The sequence below is a fragment of the Hyla sarda genome, chromosome 8 (genome assembly GCF_029499605.1).
Source record: "Hyla sarda isolate aHylSar1 chromosome 8, aHylSar1.hap1, whole genome shotgun sequence".
Classification (NCBI taxonomy): domain Eukaryota; kingdom Metazoa; phylum Chordata; class Amphibia; order Anura; family Hylidae; genus Hyla; species Hyla sarda.
In genome coordinates, this window is record NC_079196.1 from 202,773,389 (window position 1) to 202,791,747 (window position 18,359).

General features: G+C 42.9%; 1 protein-coding gene across 5 annotated transcripts in view; it reads right to left on the reverse strand.

The window, feature by feature from the left end:
• Positions 1–3,298: 3,298 nt before the first annotated feature.
• SCNN1G (sodium channel epithelial 1 subunit gamma) overlaps positions 3,299–18,359 on the reverse strand; it is a 40,104-nt gene continuing 25,043 nt past the window's right edge. For all 5 annotated transcript variants that reach the window (XM_056533960.1, XM_056533962.1, XM_056533959.1 and 2 more), the window contains exons 4-13: positions 16,089–16,282; positions 13,469–13,572; positions 13,211–13,374; positions 11,731–11,829; positions 11,527–11,644; positions 10,827–10,905; positions 10,100–10,157; positions 8,712–8,773; positions 6,514–6,589; positions 3,299–5,372 (exon numbers count right to left, since the gene is read on the reverse strand). In XM_056533960.1, the coding sequence (XP_056389935.1) occupies positions 4,992–5,372; positions 6,514–6,589; positions 8,712–8,773; positions 10,100–10,157; positions 10,827–10,905; positions 11,527–11,644; positions 11,731–11,829; positions 13,211–13,374; positions 13,469–13,572; positions 16,089–16,282 (1,335 nt within the window). In that variant the 3' untranslated portion in view covers positions 3,299–4,991. The remainder of the gene's footprint in view (positions 5,373–6,513; positions 6,590–8,711; positions 8,774–10,099; positions 10,158–10,826; positions 10,906–11,526; positions 11,645–11,730; positions 11,830–13,210; positions 13,375–13,468; positions 13,573–16,088; positions 16,283–18,359) is intronic.

The window sequence follows — 18,359 nt, forward strand, 5'->3', positions numbered from 1 at the left end:
CTCTTCGTTCTCCCCGGCTGTACCTCTGAGGTCCTCCTCGGTCTGCCATGGCTCCGGCTTCATTCGCCCACCCTTGATTGGACCACCGGGGAGATCAAGTACTGGGACTCTGCCTGCCACAGGAAGTGCCTCTCCCCCCCTCCCAGTCCCGTCAGGCAAGCCTCTGTGCCTCCTCATGGCTCCCGTCCTTGTGTCTCCCTGCCCCGTGCCAAGCTTCACCCTCTGCCCTCCCTCCCCATTCCTACTCCTGCTGTACTGCCTGCCATTGAGGAAACCATCCATTCTTTCCCGGTGTCCTCATCCCAGGGGAGGCAGTCACCGGACAAAAAAAAGGGGAGACCTAAGGGGGGGGGTACTGTTACGCCTAGCGCTCTGGGTCCCCGCTCCTCCCCGGAGCGCTCACGGCGTCTTTCTCCCTGCAGCTCCCCGGTCAGTCCCGCTGACCGGGAGCGCTGCACTGTCATGGCCGTCGGGGATGCGATTCGCACAGCGGGACGCGCCCGCTCGCGAATCGCATCCCAGGTCACTTACCCGTCCCGGTCCCCTGCTGTCATGTGCTTGCGCGCGCGGCTCCGCTCTCTAGGGCGCGCGCGCGCCAGCTCTCTGAGACTTAAAGGGCCAGTGCACCAATGATTGGTGCCTGGCCCAATTAGCTTAATTGGCTTCCACCTGCTCCCTGGCTATATCTGATCTCCTCCCATGCACTCCCTGGCCGGATCTTGTTGCCTTGTGCCAGTGAAAGCGTTTAGTGTGTCCAAAGCCTGTGTACCTGAACTTCTGCTATCCATCCTGACTACGAACCTTGCCGCCTGCCCCCGACCTTCTGCTACGTCTGACCTTGCCTCTGCCTTGTCCTTCTGTCCCACGCCTTCTCAGCAGTCAGTGAGGTTGAGCCATTGCTAGTGGATACGACCTGGTTGCTACTGCCGCAGCAAGACCATCCCGCTTTGCGGCGGGCTCTGGTGAAAACCAGTAGCCTCTTAGAACCGGTCCACTAGCACGGTCCACGCCAATCCCTCGCTGACACAGCGGATCCACAACCCGTAAGCCGAATGGTGACAAAAACTTGATTTATTATAGATTACTGTATGCAGAATAACTTTCCAATAGCATGTTTTAAAAAAAATATGCTTCTTTCTATTTAATTTTCCACTTTGAAAAAATGACCACTAGTGGTCTCCCAACCAGACCTGGCTGCAAGCCTTTTTTTTTTTTTTTTATAGATTTCAGACTCATGCTGGAGTCCTAAATCTCAGACTGAATCCAGGACACAGACAAGCTCAGCACTGCTCCCTGTCAGGGAGCGCGATGCTGCAGATGCCGTGATCTGTGTTGATCATGGCATCTAAGGGGTTAATGGCGGACATCCGCGGGATTGCGGATGTCTGCCATTACCGGTGGGTCCCTGGCTGCGATCAGCAGCCGGGACCTGCCGTGCATGATCCGGGCATCGCTCCGATGCACACGGTTATGCTTAGGACGTAAATGTACATCCTGGTGGGTTAAGTACCAGCTCTCCAGGACGTACATTTATGTCCGGCGTCGCTAAGGGGTTAAGATATTATTTAATGAATTCATTGACCAAAAATGACTCCTTATCATAGAAAAACAGACCCAAAGTCTTGGCCATTACGTGTCTCCCTTCTCTTCAGTCCATGGCCTGATGTCAGGGGAAACAGCTGCATCAGGACAAATTATAGAAAGAAGGGGTGGGGCTTAGCATATACTATGTGGAGGAGAATGAGCGAGACAGAAAACGCCTGGGCTGTGTACCAGCTAGCTGAGTCAGTCTGACTGCTGAAGATGATCCAGAAAGGTAAAGAAAAGCTTTACTCTAATCTCTCTATCCATTAAAGGGGTACTCCAGTGAACTAAAACCATATACCATCCTTTCCCTCTCACCAACCTATTTATTTGTCTAAATATCATTCATTAGCTATATAGAGCAGTTTCCCTCTTTCAGCTGTCATTTACATGCAAGGAGTGAGGGAAAGACGTCATCATCAGATCCACCTTGTCTTTGTGCAAAGCCCTCACTGAGACTAGCCCCCACCCTCCTGTAAGACAAACACCACGTGATTTCTGTCTTGTCTGGCTTCACAGCTACAGCTACACCTAGAAAACCAGCCCAGTGTCTCCTAAGCACATAATGCTACTCTATGCCTGCTGCAGATCTAATCCCTGACTGCTGTCATTCAGAGCATATCATGATTTATTGCTTGTGGAACGATATTTTGAAAGAAAAGTCATGTACAGTGTGTGCTGCTCACTGTGTTTACAAAAACACAGCATGCACACAGATAGTAAAAGCAATTGGCTGGCAGCCATTACACAGAGCAGCACTGACTGCTGGGAGTTGGAGTCTGGACTGCAAGCAAGGAAAAATGATATTCAGGAGACACAGAAGGGGCCACAGAAGCTGGCAAAATCACAAGGATAACTATAAGGGACACAGAACAGGTATTGTGGTGGCTTTGGGGCATTTTTTTTTTCTTTCTACCCCAGAGGACCTCTTTAAGCACAGAGCAGCTGTTTCTTGTGTAAATAATAGTGTACCTACTACTTTATGTCCACAGTGCTGCAATTTAATCCCTCCTTCTTCAGCTTGTCAGTTCAGTTACTGAAGCAGAAATATTGATTATAGAAACCAATGATGCCCAACAAGTGGTCCAGTGGCAACACCAGGCACTTTTTTGTTTGCAGTTTTCTCAGAGCCAGGAAAGTCAGACAAACAACTTTACAGCTGTGTATCTATGCATATCCATTGTTCCATTTTAGCAAAGGGTCATACTAAAATTTGTAGGATAAGTGAACAACTTTTATAGGATAAGTGATGTGTCCAATTGGTGATGTTGTTGGCATCCCCAATAATCACGAGAACATCTTGTTCCCACCCCTACCCCGTTTAAATGCATCAGACGTGGAGGGAGTACCAGCAACCCTCATTCTTGTGATTAGTGGGGGTCCCAGCAGTCAGATCCCATATTTAGATGAGCTGTAATATTGGGATATCCCTTTGAAGACAATGTTTGAGGCCTTCAAAACATTGCAGACTAACCACCAAAGATAGAATCTGGGCAAAATTGAGTACATTTCAAAAATATAAGCAGATGGAGTTCCCTTTGTACCATAAGAAAATTATATAAGGTAATAAAAGGGGTTTCAATAGCATTGTCATTGTAGACCACCATATTTCCACCCATCGGAACCCTGAAAATTTCCAGAAACATTTTAGCTCAACCCAATGAGGATGATAGACCACAGTAGGGATGATCCATTATTACACATCACGCTTGTTCACAACTTTATTAAAAAAAAAAATATTCACATTGATCTATCTTAAATATAACATCATATACATATATGTCTCATACACTTGTATGAGATCTACAATCTATCGTCAAATGTTATGTGCGTATACCAACTTTCATGCTCAAGTTGAACCACGCAACTGTGAAAACATGGAATACATTCAACCTTTTTTTTGTTAACCTGAAGGCACATACTTTGTTGTATTGATTGACCCCTTCTTCTGTGGCCATAGAACAGGCCAATAAATATTGTATATAGCAGCATTTTGTGCACAGCACAATTGTCCTATAGCATATTGACAACAGTAAAATATAAAACAAGACTTAATCGGTAGTCACTAAAAGATGTATGGAACATTTGAAACTGAAGACTCCAGTAGATGGAACAAACATGAGAGACATTAGAAGTTCTTTGGTTCCTCACGTTGGCAAAGCTTGATGTAGAGACGTACGGCTATTTCTGATTTTACATGAACTAACAATTCATTGGTGCCGTATGTTGTGGTTTTTCAGTACACAGTCTGCAGTCAGAAAAGTCAACAAATAAACCCGGTAAGATGGTGGTGACTTTTGTTTCCCATTATAAACCTGAGAAAGCTTGATACATTCATAAAGTCAACATTGTGGTCCAGATAGTCCATCTCGTCACGACTTTTTGTTTTTCAGCCATCCATGCCAGTGGTGTTGGAAGACTGTGCAGCAAGCATGGGGCACTAGGGGACGCTAGGAAGACTTAGGTTCAGAACACCAATAATAGACCTGGGGCACATGTCCTTGGTGTTCACTTTTGATCCATACAATGTTTTTAACCAGCATTTTTTTTTTTAAGCCTAATGGTGACGTCTACCAGGTGACGCTATAATACAAATTCTTCAGTTATCAGCATAGACAATGGGTGGCATCTGGTCATTGTGACTAAATCACCACACCTGATTAAAAAACAAAATAATTCCAACATAATTCCTATAATATCTCCTACCATTACATAGATTAGAATTGCTTTGATACTATTTTTAGGACAGTGACTTTGACTTTAAATGGCCAATTTACTGGTATAGTTAGCAATATTTTAGTACTAGTGTTCCAGATGGTATGTACCGCCTGGATATAACCCTTCAGAGGACCAAGATGTGCAAAATAAATCACGGTAATATACAATAATTTAAGAACTCGTGGTCAGAGGACCGAGCTACAGTAACAAACATTGATTTTCCGCCTACACAGTTGTGGCTCATTGTGAGGGATAGAGGATCTTCAAGAAGTATAATATGAAACTAGCACCATAGGGGAAAATTATCAAGGCTTTGATGCCAATTTTCGGGTGTAAAAAAGTTGCAAATTGTCGCACAAGCCTTGTGTTGCTCAAAAATGGGACTTTTTCAGTGTTTCGTGCAATAATTGAGAGCGTTGTGCAAAAACTTGTGACTTTTTCACTCCAGTTTTCTGGTGTCAGCATTGAAATATTCCTCCCATATTTTTACCTTTAGCTACAGAATGTTATATACAGTACAAACATGGAGTCTTCAAAACCATTGAATGTCTTTGGACAGGTTTTAAATACAACCAGCTCTCACACAGTCTTTCTTTTTTTTATCCCTTTTTGAACTATGGCTTCTAAATAAAAGTCTGGACAATAATGTCTTCCCTTTCGAAAATGTTTGCTCGAAAAGAAGGATCATTTTACATTTGTTCTATTTCTATGTCATTTTCATCTTCCCTAGAATGCTCAATGTCTGATTGTATCTGAAGAGATCTGTACAAGGGAGGCGGTGTTCTTGGCACTTGGCAGTGCTCCGCGTGAGGTAGCTGTAGAGCTGTGTTGAATGTTGGTGGATCTTCATCCGATAGGCATGGGTTGTCGTGGCCAGTGTCGCGATGTTGCTCAATGTCTTTTCCTTCTTTACGGCTTCTCCACCATCTCATGAACTTGTGCCACTTCTGACGTAAAACCACCCAAAGAGAGTCAACGAGGAATATCTCTACAATCTCAAGCACGCAGACCATAGAACAGCTCATCCAAAGGCCCAGTTGACCCCCAAAGTTTGCAAGAAGATTCGAAAGCTATGGAAAGAGAGGAAGGTCAGTAAGTGCATCTTCTATTATAACCAAGAAACATTTAACTTGAAATGGTTATATATCGAAGGACCCAAAGCAACAGGACCTGAGCTGCACCAGGTCTCGGTATTGAGGAGGTCCAAAGTTCCCTCTACCATATGGGAAGACACTAGTATTATATATCAAAAGAAGCAACTGTGGGGGATGGGCACTGCAACACTCCTGATTATAGCCGTAGACAAAGTCCAGGTGGAGTAATCGCTATATGGGGTGCCAGATACTAGAACTCACCATAAATTGCAAACAGTGTCGGACTTTATTGTAGAACGTCCATACATAAAAAAGAAGACTTCACCCGGTGCAGGGAGGGAGAGCAGCTCCGAGCAGCTCCGAGCAGCGGAGCGGGGGCGTATCACTAGAACAGTAGCACTGTTTCACGTGACGCGAAACGGTGCTGCTGTTCTAGTGATACACCCCCGCTCCGCTGCTCAGAGCTGTTCTCCCTCCCTGCACCGGGTGAAATCTGCTTTTTTTTTATGTATGGACGTTCTACAATAAAGAGCAACAAATGTGTGCATCTCACAGCTAAAATGTCCGAGGTTGACGTGGTTATATACCGATACCCAACGGTCAGTGAAATTTTTTTTTAAAGGGGATATATATATATATATATATATATATATATATATATATATATATATAGATCAACTGGCTCCAGAAAGTTAAACAGATTTGTAAATTACTTCTATTAAAAAAAATCTTAAGCCTTTCAGTGCTTATGAGCTGCTGAAGTTGAGTCGTTCTTTTCTGTCTAAGTGCTCTCTGATGACACCTGTCTCGGGAACTGTCCAGAGTAGAAGCAAATCCCCATAGCCAACCTCTTCTACTCTGTGCAGTTCCCGAGACAAGCAGAGATGTCAGCAGAGAGCACTGTTGCCGGACAGAAAAGAACAACTCCACTTCAGCAGCTGATAATTATTGGAAGGATTAAGATTTTTTAATAGAAGTAATTTACAAATCTGTTTAACTTTCTGGAGCCAGTTGATAGATATATATATATATATATATATATATATATATATATATAAAGTTTTTTCCTGGAATACCCCTTTAAATAGTCTAAGGTAAGGTGGCAGAAAGGACTTACGCTGGAGGCAGGACTTTCAGCAATAGTTCTGAGGTTCAGATCTTGGTAGAAGATGTCCAGATTTGCCAGATCATTTCTGAAAAATTAAAAAAGAAGGGGAAGACTAAGTATGTGGAGAATCATGTGCTATTAACTTAAATGCTAAGTTCATTCTGGCCAATATTGGTTGACTTAAAAAAGTTGTCTAGATCAATAAAGCAATTTTCATATGTATGTTATTAGGAGAATTCTGAGTTCATGAGCAGGGAGTAGGAAATCCCTGAGTACAGGTCTCTCATTCTGGAGGACCCATCCTGCCCTCATTTACAGACAATACATGGACATTGTGTAATGATCCATTTCTCCTGTGGTGGCGCTGCAGGGAAATTGAACACTTCCAGTTTTATTCACAGATAACAGCTGATCGCTTAATGTCCTAACAGGGGAACCCTTTTTTGGTCAGCTAATTGTCAAGGGTGCCCTCTAGTAAGTAGAGACTGCCCAAAGCGGGAAACCCCTTGAAGGTCAACACTAGCTTCCTAATTCATACCAGGTGTAGTAAGTGAATACAGAGTCCACCGCTTCTCTGTTCTTAAGTGAGCTCATGCAGAATATGTACAAAGTGAAAAAGAAATCATGAACAGGGGAGAACTTTTAGATCAGCCTGATGTCGAGGGTGCCCTCTAGTAAGTAGGGACTGTCCAAAGCGGGAAACCCCCTAAAGGTCAACACTAGCTTCCTAATTCATACCAGGTGTAGTAAGTGAATACAGAGTCCACCGCTTCTCTGTTCTTAAGGGGGCTCATGCAGAATATGTACAAAGTGAAAAAGAAATCATGAACAGGGGAGAACTTTTAGATCAGCCTGATGTCGAGGGTGCCCTCTAGTAAGTAGGGACTGTCCAAAGCGGGAAACCCCCTAAAGGTCAACACTAGCTTCCTAATTATTTCTAGGTGTAGTAAGCGAATACATAGTAGATCGCTTCTCTGCTTTTAAGCAGGCTTATTCAGAATATGTAAAATGTAAAAAAGGAAAAGCATGAAGTCATCATAAGGTTTCTTCATTTATGTAGATTGCCCACATATTAGGAAACTCCCTGTTTGCGTAGATATAGTAATTCTCTGGCACATATCTCTGTTTTTGGCCTCTTGAATAAAGATAAATTCATAATCATAGAATGACATTTCCAGGTCATAACTGGAGTAATTATTATGAACATGGTGTTTATAGGGATAGCTATTCCATATGGAGCCAACAATGTGAGCAGCCTTATAATATGGATTGCACAAAGATAAAGCAATACAGATGGGGTAACACTGATGTTACCACATTACATAATAGTGTGTATATATATATATATATATATATATATATGCATTAATTAAGTAATTTATACAATCAATGGGTTGTCCACCTTGGAAATTTCCTTTTTGTTACAAGGGTTCACCCATTTTAGGCCAATCTCAAGACTGGCAGCGAATATTTAAATTCCCTGCAGTGCCGCCACAGGGGAAAAGAAGCATTACACATTGCCTTTCGAAATACTTGGAAGTACTCGGTCCTCCAAAATTAGAAGTGACCTTTGTATGCCCTTAAAGGGGTACTCCACTGGAAACCATTGTTTAACCACTGGTACTAGAAAGTTAAACAGATTTGTAAATTACTTCTATTTAAAAATCTTAACCCTTCCAGTACTTATCAGCGGCTATATGCTCCACAGGAAGTTCTTTTCTCTTTGAATTTCCTTTCTGTCTGACCACAGTGCTCTCTGCTGACACCTCTGTCCATTTTAGGAACTGCCTGCAGCAGGATAGGTTTGCTATGGTAGTTTGTTCCTGCTCTGGACAGTTCCTTACATGGGCAGAGGTGTCAGCAGAGAGCACTGTGGTCAGACAGAAAGGAAATTCAAACATAAAAGAACTGCCTGTAGAGCATCTAGCAGCTGATGAGTACTGGAAGGATTAAGATTTTTAAATAGAAGTAATTTACAAATCTGTTTAACTTTCTGGCACCAGTTGATTAAGAAAAAAAAATGTTTTCCAGTGGTGTACCCCTTTAAGGCCCTTTCTTTGACTCTGTATCATAGCTGTGAATGGCTCTAGCAGGACAATGAATATTAAAGCAGTAGTTGAACTCAGATGAATCATGGCAGAATTGTACTAAGCCTGGTGAGATCTATTCATCTTAGGTTGTCTCTTCAGCCATCTGCAGTGACTTACTTGGTCAAGTTCTTGTGTAATCTGCTCCCCAGCTCCCAGGACAGAACCCGCAATGTCCACTCCTGTTTTGAGAAACAATAGTAAGTTTTTTCCTGGAATACCCTTTTAATAATTAATTATTAAAATATTTGAAAGTAGTAAGTATGACTATAGCGGCACGTGGAATGCCTATAAGTCCGTAATACGTATCTGTGAAGGCCACCGGATGACAAAAAATTTTATGCTATTCCATCACTTTCTGATCAGTCGGAGTCTGACTGCTGGGACCCCCACAGATCCCAAAAAGTTGAATTACCAATAATACACCAGCACATTGTAGCACATTGGCTCAGTGGTTAGGGCTGTTGCCTTGCAGTGCTGGAGTCCTTGGTTCTACCCCCCCCCCCCCCCTAAAGACAGAATTTGCAAAAAGTTTATATGTTCCTTCATGCTCCAAAAAATAATGACAGGTGAATTTAGATTGTGAGCCCCAATGGGGACAGGGACCAATTTGAGTGTACAGTGCTGCAGAATTTGTGTGCACTATAAGGAAGTACTATTCTGTGATAAGGATACCCTCACTAAACTTTAGATTCTATTAAAGGAGTACTCTGACGCTAAGACATCTTATCCCCTATCCAAAGGATAGGGGATAAGATGCCTGATCGCGGGGCTCCTGCCGCCGGGGGCCCCCATGATCTTGCACGCAGCACCTCGTTAGAATCAGTCCCCAGGGCACGTTCGCTCCGAGTCTGATTACTGGCGATCACGGGGGCTGGAGCGTGTCATCACACGGGGGGCGGAGCCGTGACGTCACAATGCTCCGGCCCCCGTGATCGCTGTCACGCCCCCTCACATAGGCTTGGATTGAGGGGGCGGCGCGTGTGATCACATGGGGGTGGGCCGTGACGTGACTGGATCCTTTGGATAGGGGATAAGATGTCTTAGCGCCCCTTTAAAGGAGTAGCCCAGTACTTAAAAACGAAGTTTCAGATCGCGGGGCCCCCGGCGATCTCCTGTACGGGGCCATGGCAGCCCGCGGGTAGGGGGTGTGTTGACCACTCTATGGGAGAGCTGGAGTGCGGTGCGGTGGTCAACACACCCCCTTTCTGCCGGCTGCCGTGGCCCCGAACAGGAGATCGCGGGGGACCCCCCCGCGATCTGAAACTTATCCCCTATCCTTAGGATAGGGGATACGTTTTTCCGGACTGGACTACTCCTTTAATGCTTGCTATGCTATTCAGTCCATATCTGTACACAGAATAGGATTCTATTCCTAATGCAGGTAAACACACACCCATGTAGGACATATGCAATGGAAATTTTTTGAGAAGCAAGGGTAAGCATCTACTGTATGGTTAGCTTTCCGAAGAACAGCGCTGAGCTTGAAGGAGCACCGATCATCTTACCTCAGAATTCAATGACGGCCATTTCGCCACACTTCTTGTAAATGTCCACTCTTTAAAACTGAAAAGACAAAAATGTGTATTCTGTTTATATGAGCGTCTAACACGTAATTTCCTAAAGTACCACACAAGAGACGGCATGAGGAGAACAAAAGAGGAGAAGTAACTAGAGAAGTCCTGGGAAGGGATCAGGAACCGATCTGGCAAGGTCAGCTGGAGCCTGCCGATTGTTCTCACTCCCTGTTATGTAAGTATAATTGCTAAGAGTCAAGAAGTCTCAGAATTGAGATGTTGTTATAATTAAAATTTATGGCTGCTTAAAGGAACACTCTGTTACCTGCATAGACCTATACCATATGCCTAGTACCTCATCAGGCTCCCCATTAGGTATAACATTAGTGCATCAGTTTTGTCTGGAGTGTTCCTTAAAGGGGTACTCCACTGCCCCAGTGTCCGGGACATTTAGTTCCGAATGCTGGGTACGGGCTACCGGGGGGGTCGTGACATCACACCACGCCCCCTCAATGCAAGTCTATGGGAGGGGGCGTGACAGACGTCATAGACTTGCATTGAGGGGGTGTGACATCACGACCCCCGCACCCAGCGTTCCGAACTAAACTTTAAAATAAGAAAGAGCCTGGCAAAGCTCTTTAGGAACCTCCATGGGAACTAACATGGCCGCTATCTGGAAGTAAAGGTAAAGAATGTTTACGTTCCCTGTTATTCTCACCTGCAGGACTCACGACACGTAGACTGACATCCCAGCTCTTCCTGGACAAATTGTTTATGCAGCTTAAAGTAACAATAAACTGGGAAAACACAAGGAAGAGAATGCAAAAAATAAATGATCAATAAATCGTTCGGGTTCAGAAAAGAGATCATCATGAAAATTGGTGCTGGATCATCAAATATTGTAGATTATATGATATTTATAAATAATTTAAAAAAATTGTTCAATTTTTTTAATCTCTAGTAACTCAACTCATTGGGAATGATGTTTGATGTTTTAGATGTTCTAATGACTATAGTTCTCATGCTCACACTACTATTAGTAGCTCCGAGACCTGATTTCTTCCTGCCTTAGTGGTCACACTTGTTCCTGTCAACTATACGCCTGTTAAAGGGGTACTCCGCTGCTCAGCGTTTGGAACAAACTGTTCCGAATGCTGGAGCCGGCACCAGGAGCTTGTGACGTCATGGCCCGTCCCCTTGTGATGTCTCGCCCCTCCCCCTCAATGCAAGTCTATGGGAGGGGGCGTCACGCCCCCTCCCATAGACTTGCATTGAGGGGGCGGGCCGTGACATCATAAGGGGCGGGGATATGACATCACGAGCTCCCGGCGGGTGGAGTACCTCTTTAACAAATAAGAGCCTACGTGCAAATAATAGGAATAATTTACCATTACATCAAAACAAATGACACAACTTACTCCAACTGGGGAATTCATCATAATTGCAGTACTTTGCCCCCTTAGGCAATGGCTGGTCATAGTGGGCACATCCGCAGGTTTTCACCATCTCATTCTGGAAACATGAGTACAGGCAGATCTACGAGAAAGATAGCCAACAGTTAATATCTATCTGTATCTGTGTGTCTATCTTATGTATACATATTGTAATAACCTGGCATTTACCTGATAGGTGTATTTCTTGTTGTACAAGTTTTCGACAGGGACATCATTCCCATCGATGGTGCAGTCACTGTATGGACTACTCAACTTGGAAGATTCCGTCTAGAATAAGAATAAATTAATATCAAAATACATTTTCTTTCATCGCTCTTCACTATTTCCTCCCACTCATGTATAATCATGTCATCTCTATAATCCAGAACTACCTGACAGACCTGATAGGCTCCAGTTTCCCATCTCATATCTAACTTATGCTAACTTCAAAGTTATTTCACCTGATAGGTATTAGGTCACAATAACATCCGGTTTGCATCACCTTACATTGGGTATGCACCACCTTACATCGGGTATGCACCCCCTTACATCGGGTATGCACCACCTTACATCGGGTATGCACCACCTTACATCGGGTATGCACCGCCTTACACTGGGTATGCACCGCCTTACACTGGGTATGCACCACCTTACATCGGGTATGCACTGCCTTACATTGGGTATGCACCCCCTTACATCGGGTATGCACCAACTTACATTGGGTATGCACTGGGTATGCACCACCTTACATCAGGTATGCACCACCTTACATCGGGTATGCACCACCTTACATCGGGTATGCACCACCTTACACTGGGTATGCACCACCTTACACTGGGTATGCACTGGGTATGCACCACCTTACATCAGGTATGCACCACCTTACATCGGGTATGCACCACATTACATGGGGTATGCACCACCTTACACTGGGTATGCACTGGGTATGCACCACCTTACATCAGGTATGCACCACCTTACAAGTACACTCTTGCCCGACTGGCTAAAGCATAAGATTGAGTGGGATTCCTAGAGAGATATATTCCATTTATTCCAACAGACTGGATGCCCTATATGTTTTACCAGAATTGAAATATTCCCCTATCTGCTTGTACATTTTTCTAATGTAGTTATTTCATGAATTGTTATCTAGATCCACATCCACTAGAACCGCATAAGGAACCAATATATGGAAGGTTAGAAAGAAAAAAAAGCCGCTATGTTGTGGTTAGGGTCAGGTTGGACCTACAGAAGGGATGATAGTCCTAGGTCATCATGACTTTTATTAGTTTTAGTAGATAAGAGGACCTATTCAATCTTGACATGGGTAGAGCACCAGCTCTTTGACCTATATCTGCTACTGCAGGCAAGTCCTTCAATGAAGACATGACCCTTGGACAGGAGTGGCGCTGTTTCTGGAAGAAATCAGGCATGTTTTTCTAATCCTGGATAACTCCTGTATACTTCTCTAGTAGAACCTTATAAAGGTGTAAGTAATTATAAAGTTTAACCAAAGATGTAACTTTATAATACATGAATCTTTCCATGTACTAGTTGGACCATTGGGCCCCTCAAATACCAAGGCAAAGATGAGACTGCTACCTCTGCATCCTCTATAGCTAATGCCTTAAAATGAGAAGTTACATAAAACACTTTTTCCTTCACCTACCAGTTGCATCCCGATTGAGGTTTCTGTACCCGTCTCAAGTTCCGTCCCCGATTCTTCAATAAATGGAAAATCATTCTGATCATGCACTAAGATCTTGGCACCTGCTGCTGTGACCAAGAATGGGTTGTACTCTTCTTCATCCATGTAGATGACTAATTTCAGCCCTAAGGACAAAGAGTGCCAACACTGTCAGCATACAAACACGTTACTGCTTGTGTCTATGGTAGAAAATGTATGCAACAACTATAGGGGTCTTACCAGCCTCGGCACCACCCATAGAGGAATCCAACAAATTTTTCCGTTGGGCATCATTGAAAGTGTAGCAGTTGCCATATAGTGGGTGTTGGAATAGAGTAAAGTTCCTGCAATAGGAATAAACACAGTTTTCTGTTAACAGGGACCATGATCGACATAAAGCAGAGGCAGACATCTTGTGATAAGACGAACTAGTGTGGAAACTTAAAAGTATTGTTCAATTTGAATAATCAAAAGCTGATCACATGACTTCCTGCTGGGATCCCTCCCCCTAGAGATCAGCTGTAATTTATTAGTAATCTTGGCAGTAAATGTTGTTGCAGCGCCACCACAGGTGAAATTAAGCATTACACATTGTCCATCAAAATCACTGTTGTCTATGTACATTGTCTATGTTATACAGAACAGGACAGGTCCTCCAGGGGGACGGATGCTCTTTGTGAACACTCCATAGCATGGGACCCTCTTTTATTAACTCAAAATTTCCTAACAGGGTATATGCCAATGGGTTTTCCAAACTAGATAAAGTTCCTTTAGGTCCTGAAGTGGGGTTTATATGGAGCCCCTTATATGCCCTTGCCCAGAGACCAAAAATATTGCACCTTCTGGAGCACACCCCATCATTAGACTTTTACCCCCCCCCATTTGTGAAGGCCATTTGTGTGTTACTACCTATGCTAATATTGTCAGTGGGGATGGGTCTACTCCCCATTCCATAGGCCCCTACACAAATAACTAGGCAGCATATAGCTACCATTACTGTATCTCTGTTATTAAATATATTTTAAGATCCAAGGTGCCTTCTGGTCTGGATGCCTATCTCCTGACATGGTCACTTGACATGGAGATTATTATTAGGTCTCCTACACATTGCAACTATTATTACAAATATAAGTAAAATTAATTAATTTGTATATTTTTATGTCATTACAATTAGTAACTCATAACTTCAGAGGAATATCATATCCGGCATTGTCTGGATGACAACACAGCCGCATTATCTGGAAATTAGCATGATGCCACTATGTAAAATATCTTAATGCTGGGCTGGTCAGTGACTAATGTCCAAGTAAATTGTAAAAATGCTAAGCTGGTCCAGTCAGTGACTGACGTCCATGTAGATGGTAAAAATAACCCAACTTATAGTCATGTGCAATGGAACATTCTCTCTCTTTGCATTGTGTACATGATACAGTACAATGGTCCCTAACCCAGTCCTCAAGGCCCACCAACATTACGTAGTTTTCAGTAAATTCATTTGTCATGTGGACATGGCTACTTCGGTGTTGTTGCGTAATTTCCTGGTCCATTATTCCAAGTAAGTGAATGCACCACAGTATAAGGGATTAACAAACACAGGATAGATGGACGGGAGAGCAGGAAATTCCTGTTGTGTAGTTATTTAGAGTTGACTGTTTAAAGGGGTACTTCGGTGAAAATTTTTTTTTTTTAAATCAACTGGTGCCAGAAAGTTAAACAGATTGGTAAATTGCTTCTATTTAAAAATCTTAATCCTTCCAGTACTTATCAGCTACTGTATAATACAGAGGAAGTTGTCTAGTTATTTTCAGTCTGACCACAATGCTCTCTGCTGACACACAGCAGCATACAGCAGCTCATAAGTACTGAAAGGGTAAATATTTTTTAAATAGAAGTCATTTACAAATCTTGTTTACAAAAGTTGATCTAAAAAAAAAAAAAGTTTTTCACCGGAGTACCCCTTTAAGCAGTCAACTCTAAATAACTACACAACAGGAATTTCCTGCTCTCCCGTCCATCTATCCTGTGTTTGTTAATCCCTTATACTGTGGTGCATTCACTGGTTACTTGGAATAATGCACCAGGAAATTACGCAACAACACCGAAGTAGCCATGTCCACATGACAAACCATATTTAGGGTGGGTTCACATCACATTTTTGCAATACAGTTTTGTATCAGGTTTTTGATTTAAAAAAAAATGGATTCCTCAAAACCTGACTAAACTGTATGAAAACGTGTGTACAAATTTTTAGCTGTATACAGTTGAAAACCATATGCGGTTTGAAAAATGATGTCCGGTTGCATCCGTTTTTTTTAAGAAAAAAAAAGTATACGTTTTTAACTTTTCACTCCATTATGAATAAAGTTTTACTTGTTTGATTGAAATTCCAAGAAAAAAAACTGAGCAAAGTAAAAAACCATATGGTGAAAACAGGATGGAACCGTACGCACATACGGTTCTGTACAGTTCGCATTGACTCCCATGTTTTAAAAAAAAACGTATACGGCTTAATACAGTTTTTCACCCAGACCAAAAACCGTGGTAGACTACAGTTTTCTCTCCGGGAAAAACAAGTAAAAAACCGTATGGTTTGAAAAACGTAGACAACCGTATACATTATGGTGCATACGGTTTTGAATGGGAAGTCTATGGGCACGGTTTTCTGTACGGTTGCATACGTTTTTGTTTTTTTAACCGTATGCCGAAACCGTATAGTAAAATCGTGGTGTGCACCCTCCCTTATAAAGAAAACATGGAATACAAACTTGTCCTATTGCTTGAAGGGAGACATAAAGCAACCACAAAATGGTACGGGAGTGTAATTTAATCGAAAAAAATAATAATTTAAAGAAGCACTTACCTAGCGTCACAAGTTTTGCCATCAAAAAAACAGTTAATCAATAGTTCATCGGCTGAGTAACCCATCAAAATCTTCTCTTCCATAGGTATCTTGGCCAGGATGTTCATATAGTGCAGCCGATACCACTCCTGGATGGCATTGATGGCCGAGCTGAAGGTGAATATAGTGCAGTCGCTGCTGTTGTTAAGGTCGCACTATTATGAGACAAGAATTGGGAACATTTCTATAAACTAAAAAACCAAGAACATACTATCCATTATTTAGCAAATATTATAAGTAACAGCTAAAAGAATTCAGAATGCGGCTTTGGGTATGCATTACCAAGTAGTTTTATTGTACTATCTGTATGGCTTTTAAAGGGGTACTCCGGTGAAAACCTTTTTCTTTTAAATCAACTGGTGGCAGAAAGTTAAACATATTTGTAAATTACTTCTATTAAAAAATCTTAATCCTTCCAGGACTTATTAGAGCTGAATGCTACAGAGGAAATTCCTTTCTTTTTGGAACACTGATGACATCACGAGCACAGTGCTCTCTGCTGACATTTCTGTCCATTTTAGTAATTGTGCATAGCAGATGTATGCTAAGGGCAGCATGGTGGCTCAGTGGTTAGCACTGCTGCCTTGCAGTGCTGGGGACTTGGGTTCAAATCCCACTAAGGACAACAATAAATAAAGTGTTATTATTATTATAATAACGTCAGCAGAGAGAACTGTGCTTGTGATGTCATCAGAGAGCATTCCAAAAAGAAAAGAATTTCCTCTGTAGTATTCAGCAGCAAATAAGAACAGGAAGGATTAAGATTTTTTTAATAGAAGTCATTTACAAATATGTTTAACTTTCTGCCACCAGTTGATTTAAAAGAAAAAAGGTTTTCACCGGAGTACCCCTTTAAAGAAGAACCTTGAGGTCAAGATTCATCTTGACCTCAGGGACGACTATTGCATTTAGGTCTCATGTACAAAGCCAAGCCATGCACAGAGTACAGAATCTCTAAGGTTAGGTTCACACTGCGGAATCTCCGGGCAGAAAATTTCCGCCTGGAGATTCCGAGTGCGGCCAGCATTGACTGCCCACAAAATCCGCTTCACAAATTCCGAAGCGTAAATTTGTGAACGGAAACCCATTCGCTATACGGTACATTTTAGTAAGCGGAATTTCTGCCTGCAATTTCAAAGCGGAATTGCAGTGCGGAAATTCCGTAGTGTGAATCTAGCCTTAGGCTAGGTTCAGATTACAGAATTTCCGCCGGAATTTTCGCTTTGAAATTTCCGGCAGAAATTCCGCTTACTATAATGCATAGTGTAGTGAATGGTTTTCCGTTCACAAATTCACACTTCGGAATTTGTGAAGTGGAAAATCCGGATGAAAAATCCGCTAGAAAATTTCCGCCTGAAGAAAGGGGTTGCTCTTTCTTCAGGCGGAAATCCTAGCGGAACACATAGCAGTCTATATGAGGTTGCAGTGTCCGCGTGGTCCTAGCGCTAATTAATTCAGTCGGTGCAGGCGGAACTCGGAATCTCCGGGCGGAAATTTTCTGCCCGGAGATTCCGTAGTCTGAACCTAGCCTTAGGGTCTATTCACACAGCAGAATTTCCGCCTCAAATTAAAGCCCATAGACTTCTATGGGATTCCGCACTCCCCATTCACACTTCTGAATTTCCGCCTGCGGAATTCCGCTAGCGGAATTCCGCAGGCGGAAATTCAGAAGTGTGAATGGGGGATCCTATAGAAGTCTATGTGCTTTAATTTGAGGAGGAATTCTGCAAGCGGAAATTCTGCCACGTGAATAGAGCAATTCGGAAAGAATGGCTGGAGGGGCAAGCGCATGGAGTGGTTACAGGTCTACAATATGGACCCTTAGGCTGGGTTCACACTGCAGAATCTCTGGGCAGAATTTCTTCCGGAGATAGAGCCGGCGGTACTAGGACCGTGCGGACTGCATTGCCATCCCCATAGACGGCAATGCATTTCTGAGTGGATCTTTTGAGAGATCTGCTCAGAAATGCATTGCCATCTATGGGGATGGCAATCCAGTCTGTGCGGTCCTGGTGCCGGTCTGTGCGAAATTCTGCCCAGAGATTCCGCAGTGTGAACCCAGCCCAAGGGTCCATATTGTAGACCTGTAACCACTCCGTGCACTTGCCCCTCCATTAACTACTCTAGAAGCCATTCTTTTGCAATCTATCTTTCCATAGCAATCTATCGGTCCGTGTTTTGGATCTGCACGACACAAGCCTGTCATTCAGCTAAGTATTTGAACCCTTAGTT